The sequence below is a fragment of the Oryza sativa genome, chromosome 10 (genome assembly GCF_034140825.1).
Source record: "Oryza sativa Japonica Group chromosome 10, ASM3414082v1".
NCBI lineage: Eukaryota > Viridiplantae > Streptophyta > Magnoliopsida > Poales > Poaceae > Oryza > Oryza sativa.
In genome coordinates, this window is record NC_089044.1 from 17,878,227 (window position 1) to 17,891,044 (window position 12,818).

A 12,818-nucleotide genomic window follows, 5' to 3' on the forward strand; every position below is an offset into this window, starting at 1 on the left:
GCCCTGTCGATGTGCATCGACACCTCACAGCATGACCCACCCCTAAAGGCACAAAGTCGCAACTGATCCTGTGCATCCATGTTGACATGTACACGGCCCCTCTCTCACAGCTGAAACCTGAACCGCATCGCCATCCTGATATCTAGGCTTCACGAGATGTAGTGCCTTTTGGAGCTAAAGTCCAACCAAACAGTTTCAGCTCTATATAAAGCGGAGCTAGATGGAACATTCTCAATAAAACAAAACGAGATGTGAAACTGGATTTAAGCTGCTCTATGAATTTACTCTGTACCCAACCATTTAAGCTAAATTTTAGAGTTGAAACTTTATCAAATAGACCCGTAGTGCTCCGTATGGGCCTGTTTAGCAGGGGTGGAGCTGGAGCTCAGCCAAACAGTTTCAGCTTCCCTAGGTGGAGCTCTCTCACAAAATGAACTAGAGTTGTTGAGCTGGGTTTAGGCAGCTCCACAACTCCACTCCAGACCCAACTCCTAGAGCTAAATTTAAGAGTTGAAGCTGTACCAAACAGGTCCACATATTTTCCGCTCGATTTTGCTATATCTCACACGAAAGATTTTTTCTTATCTCTCACTCGATTTTCTCACTCAAATTTACAGTGCATTTTCTTGTAAGTTACAGTGTAATTTATGAAACTTACACTGTAACTTTTGTAAGTTACACTGTAATTTTTGAATCTTCGCATGTAAATTTTAAATTTTGTATTGGATTTGGTCTTTTTCTTGAGGATATGGTAATTTAGTGTCCATTATGGTGTTTCTTAATTGCTTTTTGCTTTTTATTATATCTATCAGATTTTAATCTAAAGATTAAAAATCTGTGTGATACGATTATAAAAATATTTCGAAAGATGCATAGGTACTCCCTTTTCCGCTCCCGCCTACGCACGCTCGCGCGGGCCGGCGCACGGCCTTGAGCCGACATGAGTACACGATCGGGCCGTGCCATATATATGGCCCCGGCCCCCATCCGGCCGTGCGCGTGTGCGCGCGCGCGATTCCACCATGTTTTGCGCGAGAAAAACACACCGCATCAACAGCTCGCGCGCACACACGGCTCCGGAAAAAATTTTGGTGGAGACCGGATGCAAGCCCCTTCTTCTGCAGCCCTGCTCTGGATTATTGACGCGTGGATGATGTATCGATCGGACTATCGGACGGGGCGCTCCGCTCGGCTCCAGGCTCACCCGAGCCCGATCTATGCGCGTGCGGCTGATGGAGCTCGAGGCTCGATCCGTCCCATCCCGGCTTGATCTGGGCCCGCGCGGCTTGATCTTGTCACCGCCACGACCATCGGAGGATGGCGGCTGCTCGGGGTTCTTGATCTGGATGAGGTAGGACGCCTTCGAATCCACGTTCATGGCCTCCCGCGGCTCGATGGCGGCGACAGCGGCGTCGGCATCATCGTGACAACGGGCCGGCGAGGGGAGCTCGAGCTTGTAGATGGATGTGCACGCGGTGGCCGTACCACCGTACTCGCCGCTAGCCTGTGCTGTGTGCGGTGTGTCGTCGTGTTGTTCTGAAAATCAAAATTCAAAACAACGATGTCAGACTACATCATAGCATCGGCATGCACATCTGACACTGACACCAATCAATTTATGATTTTGAGCCACAATTTGGTTTACATCAATTATCTTCGAATGTGGTGACGAGCTCGACGTATCCCCACTCCCCAGTAGGGCCGGCAGCAGTCGCGCAGGCTCATCTTCATCTTCCCCAATCCCCATCAAGAATTCAAGAACAGCCGGAGCAGCGGCTGCTCCTCGATCGATGTTCACCTCCTGCAATCAACGACAGCAGCAGCTTCGAAAATGTCCAAAACATCTGTAATTCTCCATCTTTCCCTTGGCCAGTAATACGAGACAACCTCCTTCCCATGTCCACCTTCGCGGCCGTCATGGCTTCTTGTGTCCATTGACCCATTCTTGCCATAGTCCGGCGCATGCTTCTCCTCGACGCCGCCGACGGTGACAAGCTGCACATCTAACGCTACTTGGTAGAGCAGCGGTGGTAGCCTGGTAGGCGGTGGCAACCCGGGGTGGAGGCAGAAAGCGACAACGACTCCCTCAATATGGAGGTTGAACGAGGATTGACGGCGAACGGGCAGGCGGCGTCCTCCTGCTCATGAGCCGCTCACGCTCAGATCGAGCCGGGACGGATCAAGCGCCATCAGCCGCATGCGCATAGATCGGGCTCGGGTGAGCCTGGAGCCGAGCGGAGCGCCCCGTCCGATCAATACATCATCCACGCGTCAATAATCCAGAGCTGGGCTGTAGAAGACGGGGCTTGCATCCGGTCTCCACCAAATTATCCTTAGCTACCCGGCCTCTCTACGTGGAAGAAATCCGGGAATCGCGCGCGAGGATGATCGACGTAGCGGTGTGTGCCGGTGTTGCGGCAAAGCGGCGACAGTCAGATCCCCCGGTTTGGCCTATGCACATTCCATAGCTAGTGGTAAAGCTAACACTACTCCTGCACTTTCGATCTCAGACACCATACTTTCGATCGCCTTCTATACGTTTCGGCAGGCGACAGCAAACACAGGTTCGACGTATGCCTTACTGCATTAAACATGCTACTATACGCAATGGTAAAAAGCTAGTGTAGTCGGCAGCTGGCCCACGGCGATTTGGCCTATTGACGAACGGATACAAGATTCCTATCAGAGGTATATATGTATCTACCTAGCTACTTGCAAAAGGGTACTAGCTAGCGTGCATGGCGTTGTGAAGAACGTTGTGAAGAATCACGATTGATGGATGTGTGTTGTGCACGGGCCGTGCAATGCATGGCTAGCTATGGCAAAGCTAAGCTAAGCTAAGCTGGAAGATAAGCCCTCATGGGGGTGACAAGAGGGGGAGGAAGCTGCTTTTGGGGGACTGATGGGCATTAGTTCTGTCTGGTAGGCTAAGGTATAGCTTTATCTGTTCGATCTCATGGACTAATGTAATATCCTTTGGGTGCTAATTGTTGTTGTGTTGCTGACAGGATTGATTTTTAATCTTGGACATTACACGCCGCCATCGCATCCATCTCGCGCGTACGTGGTTCCTTTGATCCTTAATCCTTTCCTCACTTGCAGGTGTGTACAGTACACCTGCAATTAATGGTTTAATTTGTTCCTAGTGTGAAGAAATGGATTAGCTTAATTTGAGATCGTACAGTTGATTCACGCTTCCTTCGATCCGGGTTATGATCTCTAACACACATATGCTTGTAATATAACTCATTATTGCTTGAAAATATAACTCATTAGTGTGTTGAACTCATGTATATTATGCAGTGCAGGTCTCCTACACCATATAGCATGGTACTCTCCTACTCATGGCTAAATTTAGCTGGAGATGCTTGGCTAGGTAGACAAAAGGGCCGAGGCTTTTCTACCCAGGATCCCAACAAATATATCTCCCCGAGATCGCCAGTAATCTCACGGCGGTGACCGCACGAAACGCCCGCCCGGCCGGATGCCGCAACGATGCATTCGCATCTCAGCTACTCGATCGTCTACTCTGCCCGGCCGCGGCTACCTAGCTTAGCTAGCTTAATTAGCTACCGATCCGAGAGACGACGTACGAGTAGGGAGCGCGTGCGGCGGCTTATGCCTAGTACTACACTACTGGTATCGCGTAGGAGTATTCGCGTAGGTGATCGACGTGACGAGACGCGGGCGGCCGACCGGATTCCCCCACTGGAGCAGCGGCATGTCGATCGATCGTCGTGGGCGCTGGATCATATCGCTCGCGCTCATCGATCGGCACGCACGGTTAGACTCTGCTATATGTACGTGAGCCGGTGATGGTGAAAACGGTGGTGAATCGGGGGGCTCCGCTCGGTACATACCATTTGGTGATTAGATTATGCATCGATCTCTCTCTCTCTCTCTCGATCGATCGAATTCTCGATGGATTGACACCTGCCTAATCAGCACGTTGATCTAGTTCTTTGGCAGATTTTGCACCGCCTTAGGTGTCGAACACTAATGCATAGTACTCTGATATTTATGATACTAGTACTCTATAATAAAACTGGCTATATGTAATGGTATTAGGTAGTATACAACTTTCCACAATTTTTTGAAAAAATACTTTCAAATATCTATACTCTTTACTACTTAAAATGTTATAATAGTGGGTGTCCTTTCCCACATCATCACTACCATTGATATGTGGGTCCCCTAATCTGTACTATTACACCATCTTTATGAGTCATCTCCTATTTTACTATTGGATCTCCTCAAATTTCAAAATCACCTACTTGTTAATAAGAAAAATCATCATATTACTTGGTAAATAAATGCTAATTAATTGATCTAATGAGGTAGAAACTGATTTTGTTTTCCATTGTAACGCACAAGCCTCTAAGCTAGCAACTATAGGTGGTGTTTGGATTTAGGGACTAAAACTTTAGTCCCTGTCACATCGGATATTTGGACACTAATTTAGAGTATTAAACATATACTACTTACAAAACTAATTACATAAATGAGAACTAATTCGCGTGACAATTTTTTAAGCCTAAATAATCCATAATTAGCACATGTTTACTATAGCATCACATAGGCTAATCATGGATTAATTATGCTCAATAGATTCGTCTCGTGAATTAGTTCAGGGTTATGAAATAGGTTTTGTCAATAGTCTACGTTTAATACTCCTAATTAGTGTCTAAACATCCGATGTGACATGGACTAAAATTTTTAGTCCCATCCAAACAGCCCCATAGTATGAGCAATTGGATAGAGTGACTTTCTCAAATTACAGTAAGGTACAAAAACTAAAAGCCCTATCATTTGTCCTTCCGCTTACAAGCCATTATCAAATTTAAATTTTAAATTTTAATCTTGAAGTTGATTTTGGAAGATTTTTTTAATTGTAGTTTATTTTTCAGCATTAGCTTTTAGTGTCATATATATATATATATATATATATATATATATATATATATATATATATATATATATATATATATATATATATATATATATATATATATATATATATATATATATATATATATATATATATAACAAATTATTTTTATCACTCATAAGCCATTACGGCTTATAATCAACATATGCCAAACGACATGGCTGATAAGTGCAAGATGGGTGATGGCACATGCCTAACAAATTAGGGCAATGTTTATTTCAATCCATGCCAATGTGTTACAATATATTTTAGGACCTTCTTATTTCAATTTTTCGAAGTTTCTATCTCCTGTCTCCACTTGTTCAGCTAAAACTTAGCTTATTTTCCTTGGCTCTGATAAGGGTTTGATGATAATCATTGTCATATAAAAGAGTTGTATTTTACTATGATAATGTGGATGCACGCTGTGGACGTTGAAGATACGATTTTCTTTCCGCTGTATAATCATGCAATTCTTCTTCCTGGGCTTAGCACCACCACCGTTATCGACTGGTGAGCTTCCTTGGTATAGCTCCGGTCGTTGTTAGCCATGGGCAACTACTACTCATTCAATATCAATGCATAGCTAGAGAGAGGAGCGTTAGATTGATCGCTTGCTCTCCTACTCTAGATAGAGAGCCACTGGCATGCGAATTGAGCAAAGAGCATTGGCGGTGGAGTCCCCTCCCAACGAATGGCGAAATTCCTAGCGTCAATTGAAAAGATGGGTCTAGCCCTTATCTATTATGCTATTTTGGTCAATAATTCAATAGACATTGCTTAAAGTGAAATTTACTTTTGTATATTGACATATTCTTAACAGAAGACCTCATTTTTTTTAGCATCGACACTGTTCCATGGGAACTTGAGAAAAGGGGTTTAGAATTGATGAATTTTCCTAGTTGACCAATTTTTTTATTGGAGTGATACCTCATCACCTGTTGGAACTTGGAAGAGGTAACCCGTGCATGATCAGTAGATGCAACCACCGAGACGATCGAAATCGGCTTCATCCAACATGCAACCAACCAAATTGAATCTCGTTTAATCCTAGCCCAATTGATCTAACCAACTAAGCAACCTCTCTTGCATGGTTGCGTTCATCTAATCAGGTCAAGCCTAGCATGGATAAGACATACGCGCTAGAATAGGAGTGCATACACCTAAACACGCCTTTTATTGTTCTTACTACAAAAAAGAGATGTGTTTACAGTGTACATGTGCCTCTACTCTACAAAATAGGAATGACCATGACATTTTTATGTTACTTACAAGGTACTAGACATATCTCCCACTAAAAGGGTTCATTAGTGCTTTTTCTTTAGATTAGAGACTACCCCACATGTCACTCACAACCTATTGAAGTGTTGTGTTTGACTCCATGTCCATTTTAGTTTGGGTAGAGCGGAATGCAACAATTTCTCACATCAAGCTCAAGACGACACTAGTGATCTATCACTAAGTAAGGAAGAATCACATTTGTGTCAAGTTGTTGGTTTAAAAGCCATAGAAAAACGAACGAAGGAAAAAAAGTTACGCGTAAAACTTATATCTATGTTATTAGTGGTTTAAAATTAAAGCTAAAAATAGAATAGATGAAAAATAACCTAAAATTACCTCTAAAATTAAGTTCTAAAATATAAATTTTAGTTGCGGCTGATAAGCCAACAAGCAAAAAAGTATATGAGAACTTATTCTTAGAGAAAGAGCTTCGAGCTTAATGGTACATGGTGTCTCAGAGACAGGAGCATATCTCCGAGGTGTTGTACGTTGGTGGCTTTAAGCTCTCAAAGGCACATGCTCTAAGTTTATTGTATGTGAAGCAAATAATTATTAAAATTTTTAAATTGAAAAATATATACTTTATATTGTGTTGCAAATCCTTCGACGTACAATCAAGGTCAAATTCGATCTGCATATGAAGAAAAATAGCAACATTGACTATAAAAAGTGCATTTTGCATTGGCACTTGTATTTACCATTTCTGTTTTTGCTTATTTAGATCAGATTTGATCACGCATGTTTGTGGAAAGATTATAACACAATAAACCATGGTTTATGAATTTCTTCCGAAACTATATTTGTTGTGTTGTGCGTGCCAAAAGAAAAAGGAGCGTGTGATCTCGGCTTAAAATCCATTTCCTGTATATTATTCTAGAGGACATAGTCAACTCTCCGCACTCGATCCTTCCTAACTTCTGTCACCAAAATTCAGCCAGGGATCCGACAATAGACAGAGCAGGTCATGCAAAGTTGCAAACTGTCACCAAAAGAAAGAAAAACCAGTACTGCAACTACACATCTCAGTGTGTGCAGGGTTGGCCTGAATCAGAATCAGATAAGCATTTGCTTCCTCATATCATACCACACCATCCTTTCATTAGCAGAAACAGATTCCTAGATCTCCACTATCACTATTCCCCATTAGCAGCAGTGTGAAAAAAACCCAGTTGAGTTTTCGTGTACGTACTGTTCACCGTCAGGGACAGAACATTTTTTTTCACAAGCTGTGCAGCTAGCTTAGAGATAGATTCAGAGATGCCAAAGATGGTACCTAGCCTGGGGGGCGTCTAGGGCTAAATCTCTATAGCCATGTACGCCCACAACACACACACACAACTTTGGTTATTCTCATATGATCTATATATACTCAAATGGTTCCTTCTGAATGGCTTGCAGACTTCAGAGACTTCACTCAGAGTACTACTCCTACACACCTGAATTCCATACACCATTTCTTCTCAGCCCTTTCACCCAATTCAGTCATATACATATTTCTCATAGACTATAGATACATAAAATTTTCAGCTAGACAGTAGTGATCATTTCTGCAGTGATCAGTAGAGATGATGATGATGTTTCAAGATCAGGATTTCATCGGCATGCTGCCTTCTGCCATTGTAACTCTTCTAACTTCTCTCTTTTAACTCCTTTGCATGCCAGTTTTACATACACACACACACAAAAAATAAAATCTGCATACATGCATAAATAATCAGAGTGTGTTTGTTAACTTGGATACTAGTATTTCTACTTCAATTATATATAACGACGAACCGATGATCACTACGTTGAACATGATCAAATGGAGATCGATATGCATATGCACTGTGGGATTAGATAGAGGTGCATCTTCGCCTGACAGTCTGACAGACATGCATTCGATCAGTCTGGAATCAGAATAGTTTCAATTCTTTCGTCAGGCATCCATCTGCTTGGCGTCGCCGCGGCGACTTTGCTTCACAGCATGGATGACTGCATGTCTGCATGCAAGAGTTGTGTGCTATTCCTGCAAGTGAGACCTGAGTTTCTTGCTATTCTTATCCATTTTTTTTTTCAGTTACATGAAGTGTTCTTTTTGTACGGAATGACCAGGTTGTTCTTTTAGATAGAGAACAACTTCATGCATGCAAACAGTTATTGATCAATCATCATTTTACAGCCCCAATTTGCCACATAAGAGCATATACATCTCTGGCAGGCATGCATGTACTTGGCTGCTTTTTTCCATGACGTTTGGCATCCAGTTCTCCTGAAATATCTATAAACGCACATCCAAAGCTTAGTTAGATATGTGACCAACCTTGCATGTATGCAGAGGTCTCTAAAGTAATAGTGTGTCTTTTCGCTTTCCGCCTTTTAGTTCCGGATTCATGAAGCAATGATAAGTTAATATGTATCATATTTGACAAGAAAATTTTAAAAAAGGGGGTCAAAATTTCACCCGGGATAGACACCGTTTGAACCATTGAATCAGCATATCAAATTAGAGATAAGCACATCAATAACATATTCAAAGCAATTCTCATTGTACCTACAAGAATCAACTACTCCCTCCGTACCAATATAAGGGATTTTGAGTTTTTGTTTGCAACGTTTGACCGCTCATCTTATTCAATTTTTTTTGCAAATATAAAAAATGAAAAGTTGTGCTTAAAATACTGTGGATAATAAAGTAAGTCACAAATAAAATAAATAATAATTTCAAAAAAAATTGAATAAGACAAGTGGTCAAACATTACAAGTAAAAACTCAAAATCCCTTATATTATGGGACGGAGGGAGTACAATTTCTGAGATCGAGTCAGTATTGCAGAGATAAAAAAACAATATATCAGGCAAAACTCTTACATTCTTTTTTTTGGCGAATACGCATCATTAAGACGTAATGAGGTGTTTGAGTACATCGCAAACGAACAGAATTACAAAGAAAGACAATAGGAACTGGAATCCTATATCTTGTGCGACCATGAACTCTTTCATTCTTTTTTTTTAAAAAAATGAAAACCTATATATATCACATACTGTTATCTCTTAATGATCATGTGTTCATGTGTTGAATCAACTAGATAGCAATATCCCTTTTTTCTCGCAAAAGAAAATTACGACGTCTCGGTCAAAAACTGATCTAGGAGTAAGGGGAAACTAATCTTGGAGAGACAAAGGGCGGTTTAATTGTTCGTTAGGAGCCGAATTACGGCATAGAACATGCACAAAAATAGGTGTTTTCCCCTTTTTTTTTCTTCTTTAGCTTTGGGCATATGTACTTACATTTTCACCATGTGACATGTAAATATATTTGTCCTTTGTCCTAATTAAGTGCTACGGTTACTTCGCATCTAGTTCTTGTTAGGTCTCCGGCTCTTATGGCTCTATAATTAGCCTGGATTATTGCTTGGTCTTCTTGTTCATGGGCTTATAAATAGAACACACTGCCATTAGCATGGGTCGTGAGCTTTTCTCCTCTTCAAATTCCCATTCCGTTGATGAGCCTCTACCTTCTCAGTATCAATTTAGAGCATTCCTTGGTGCAAGATCCATCATGCTCGACGACGTCGACGACGAGCCTTTCGCCGTAAATCTCCTGAAAGCAAATTAGGCTCAATTCTGCAGTTATTTGCAAGCTTCAGTCAGTTTCAGCATGGTTGTTTTCAGCAGTTTCTGCTGTTGTTATTCTGCATGCATATGGTCTGATAATTTATTTTGCATTCTGCTTGCCCATGCATATTAGGATTCCATAGCAATGGCAATTGGCAAATGCTAATGCTCTGATCAGATTTTGCTAGAGCAATAATTGTTAGGTGGCTATCATACTAAAGCGGAAAGGGGCACCAGATCCTGCGAAAATCTTTCTGCTTTTTGGACCTCTTGCAGTACAGATGGGAATCGATGCCTCGACTTGATAGTTTCTGCTTCCTAATCTCCACGAGCTTTATGACATTGCGCATTGGAATTTTTGATTAGTTGCCTGATCCTAACAGTAACATTCCCCCCAGCATACGGCATACGGACCTATACCTCTACTGTTCTTGACATCTTCAGAGATTTCAGATTTCAGATAGAACAGTATAATTTGCAAATACAACAGTATGGCATTTGATTCCTTGCAAAAAAAGAGATTATAAAAGAATCATAGAAATGGGTTTAAATAGCCTAATACAAATCTGTAAATCACCGTTTTGTCAATTCAGGATTTTGGCGATGAATGTTTGCATTGCACAGGCCTGTAGAAGAATACAGTTTTTTTTTCTGAAGAAAGAAATGGTTACGAGTTGGTGGTTTGATGGTTTTTGTCTGAATTTTGTTTTTGTTTTTGCAGGATGGCATCTCGAGCCCGATAGCGCAGCACATCTATGACTTCTGCGACGACGGCAACGGCGGCGACCTCTTCGCGGCGGTGAACGCGGCGGCGGCGGCAGGGTCGGACATGTTCACGGCCTCCTCGGAGGACGCGTCCGCCTCGTCGTCGTCGACGGCCACCGCGCCCATCGCCGGCGGCGGCGACACCCTGTCGCCGCCGCTGCCGTCGCTGGACTCCACGCTCTCGGCTCTCCTCGAGCAAGACGAGCCGCCCGGCGCCGACGGCGAGCTCCTCCTCCCCATCGACGACTACGCGTTCTCCGCCGTCGACGAGACGCAGCCACCACCACCACCGGAGCATCAGCAGCAGCAGCAATTCACCCAGATGCCTCTCCCGGTGATGGGCGGCGCGGCGGCGGAGCACCCGGCGCTGCAGGCGCAGCTGAGCAGCACCGCCACCGAGCTGATGCAGTACGCCGGGTTCACCGACGAGGTCTTCGCGGCGGCGTTGGCCGCTGGAGCCGGAGCTGGGGCGGGAGGGTACATGGGCCTGGACGACCCGCTCTGCCCGCAGCAGCAGCATTCCGGCGCGATGCTCCCCGCCGCCGCCGCCGCCGCCGGCGAGGCGTTCTTCAGCAAGGACGCGCACGCGGCGCAGGCCGCCTTCTTCGCCGCGGCCGGCGGCGGCGGCGGAAGCATGGTGATGTCGATGATGGGAATGGACGAGATCGGCGAGTACCAGCGGATGATGGAATGCGGCGGCGCGCTTCTCGGCGCCACCCACGCCGCCGACGGCGCCGACATGGCCTTCGGCAACGCCGCCGCCGCAGAGTTGCAGGTAGGACATTGCCGCCATGCAAGAACCTCTCGCGCACGCGCAGCATGACGCCATGACCGTTTCACCATGGTGGTCGTGGTGCCACAGATGGGCGGAGGCGGGAGTAGCCCAGCGCGGCTGCCGGCGACGGGGACGACGGAGACGACGAGCTTGGAGGACACGAGCTTCAAGACCGTCCGCCTCTCCAACGAGGAGAGGAAGGAAAAGATCCACAGGTACATCAAGAAGAGGAACGAGAGGAATTTCAGCAAGAAGATCAAGGTGAGGCAAGAACTTCCAAATTATTCAAATTCAAATTCAAAATATCACCCCCCCCCCCAACCCATATTTCAAACGAATTTCACCTCACCGCCGACCACGTTACTGACATCTCAGATTTTTTTTTTAAAAAAAAAATCTGCAGTACGCTTGCAGAAAAACCCTCGCGGATAGCCGGCCTCGCGTCCGTGGTAGGTTCGCCAAGAACGACGACTACTGCGAGGCATCCAGGTCGATCGGCTCGCAGAATCACGAAGAGTATGAACAAATTGTAAGCATTCAAATGCCAAGAACGCCCTCAAAAAAATCTTTAAAACAAAGTGATATTATCGGTTTGAAACTTGGGATTATATTTACGAAGTGAAATTTGGCAATGATTTGAGGACTTTTTGTCCTTTTTTTTTTGTCTTGAATTTGCAGGGCGGCGTGAAGGGAGAAGACATGCTTGATTCTGACGCTCTAGCGCATATCAGCGGGATGAGCTCATACATGTACAATCACACAGTGGAATCCTGGATATAAACTCATACGACACAGCACTGAGAAACTCTCTCGAATTGCTTTTTCTTTTTTTTTCCACCCTATTTTGTGCAGATTTAACCGGTCCTTTACTTCAAACCTCTGAATAATTTTGTAGAAATTTGATGTATGTTGATCAGCTGGAGTTGCTGTAGGGTCGGTCTGTTGTCATATCAATCTGCTTTTCACTTGTTTGTCATTCTTGCAGGTGAATGAAATAGATAGAGTTAATTTGCATAATTTGTATAGATACAAATGTCGTGTGTACTTAACGATGTTAGAAGGCATTTTGAAATGCCTAGTATGTTTTGAGGTGGTCCTGGAAACGGTTGAGAAAATTGGAGCAGGGAAAATCAATATAGATTTAGGCCTTTAGCAATCTGAGGGTGTAAAGGAAAAGGATATATTTGCAAATGTTTGACGGTATAATACCTCTATATGAATATATTATACTATTGACTTTATTCCTTCTCTAGTGTTCAAGTCTGAGCAGTACTTTTTTTTAAATTAGAATACAACAAAACTATCTAACAAAACTGTATTATTGTAAATGCTCCAGTAAAGAAAAATCTACACATACGGTATTTTTCAAACTAAATATTATGAGAGCTATTAATGATCAAGCTTTCAAAAGTTTGACTGAATAAAGTTCTTTTTCTTTTCTGAAAACAAACTAAATAAAGTTAACAACATCATA

The 12,818-nt window shown here is 43.5% G+C and overlaps 1 protein-coding gene across 4 annotated transcripts; it reads left to right on the top strand.

Moving 5' to 3' along the window:
- Positions 1–7,592: 7,592 nt before the first annotated feature.
- LOC4348845 (uncharacterized) lies at positions 7,593–12,585 on the top strand. 4 transcript variants are annotated; one of them, XM_015758324.3, is made up of 5 exons: positions 7,593–7,827; positions 10,526–11,344; positions 11,432–11,605; positions 11,748–11,873; positions 12,023–12,585. In XM_015758324.3, the coding sequence occupies exons 1-5, from the start codon at positions 7,774–7,776 to the stop codon at positions 12,122–12,124; spliced, it is 1,275 nt and encodes a 424-aa protein (XP_015613810.2). In that variant the 5' UTR covers positions 7,593–7,773; the 3' UTR covers positions 12,125–12,585. The 4 variants fall into 4 exon arrangements, with proteins under 4 accessions (XP_015613810.2, XP_066160773.1, XP_015613811.3 ...); XM_066304676.1 differs by lacking the exon at positions 7,593–7,827 and adding an exon at positions 9,634–9,781 and having other exon boundaries at positions 11,432–11,610; XM_015758325.3 differs by lacking the exon at positions 7,593–7,827 and adding an exon at positions 9,634–9,781.
- Positions 12,586–12,818: the final 233 nt, after the last annotated feature.

Excerpts from the sequence above, each read along its gene's own strand:
- LOC4348845 (XM_015758325.3), top strand. The coding sequence starts at position 9,650 with ATGGGTCGTGAGCTTTTCTCCTCTTCAAATTCCCATTCCGTTGATGAG. Across the intron at positions 9,782-10,525 it reads TCGACGACGAGCCTTTCGCC|GATGGCATCTCGAGCCCGAT; the intron begins GTAAATCTCCTG and ends TTGTTTTTGCAG. Across the intron at positions 11,874-12,022 it reads ACGAAGAGTATGAACAAATT|GGCGGCGTGAAGGGAGAAGA; the intron begins GTAAGCATTCAA and ends TTGAATTTGCAG.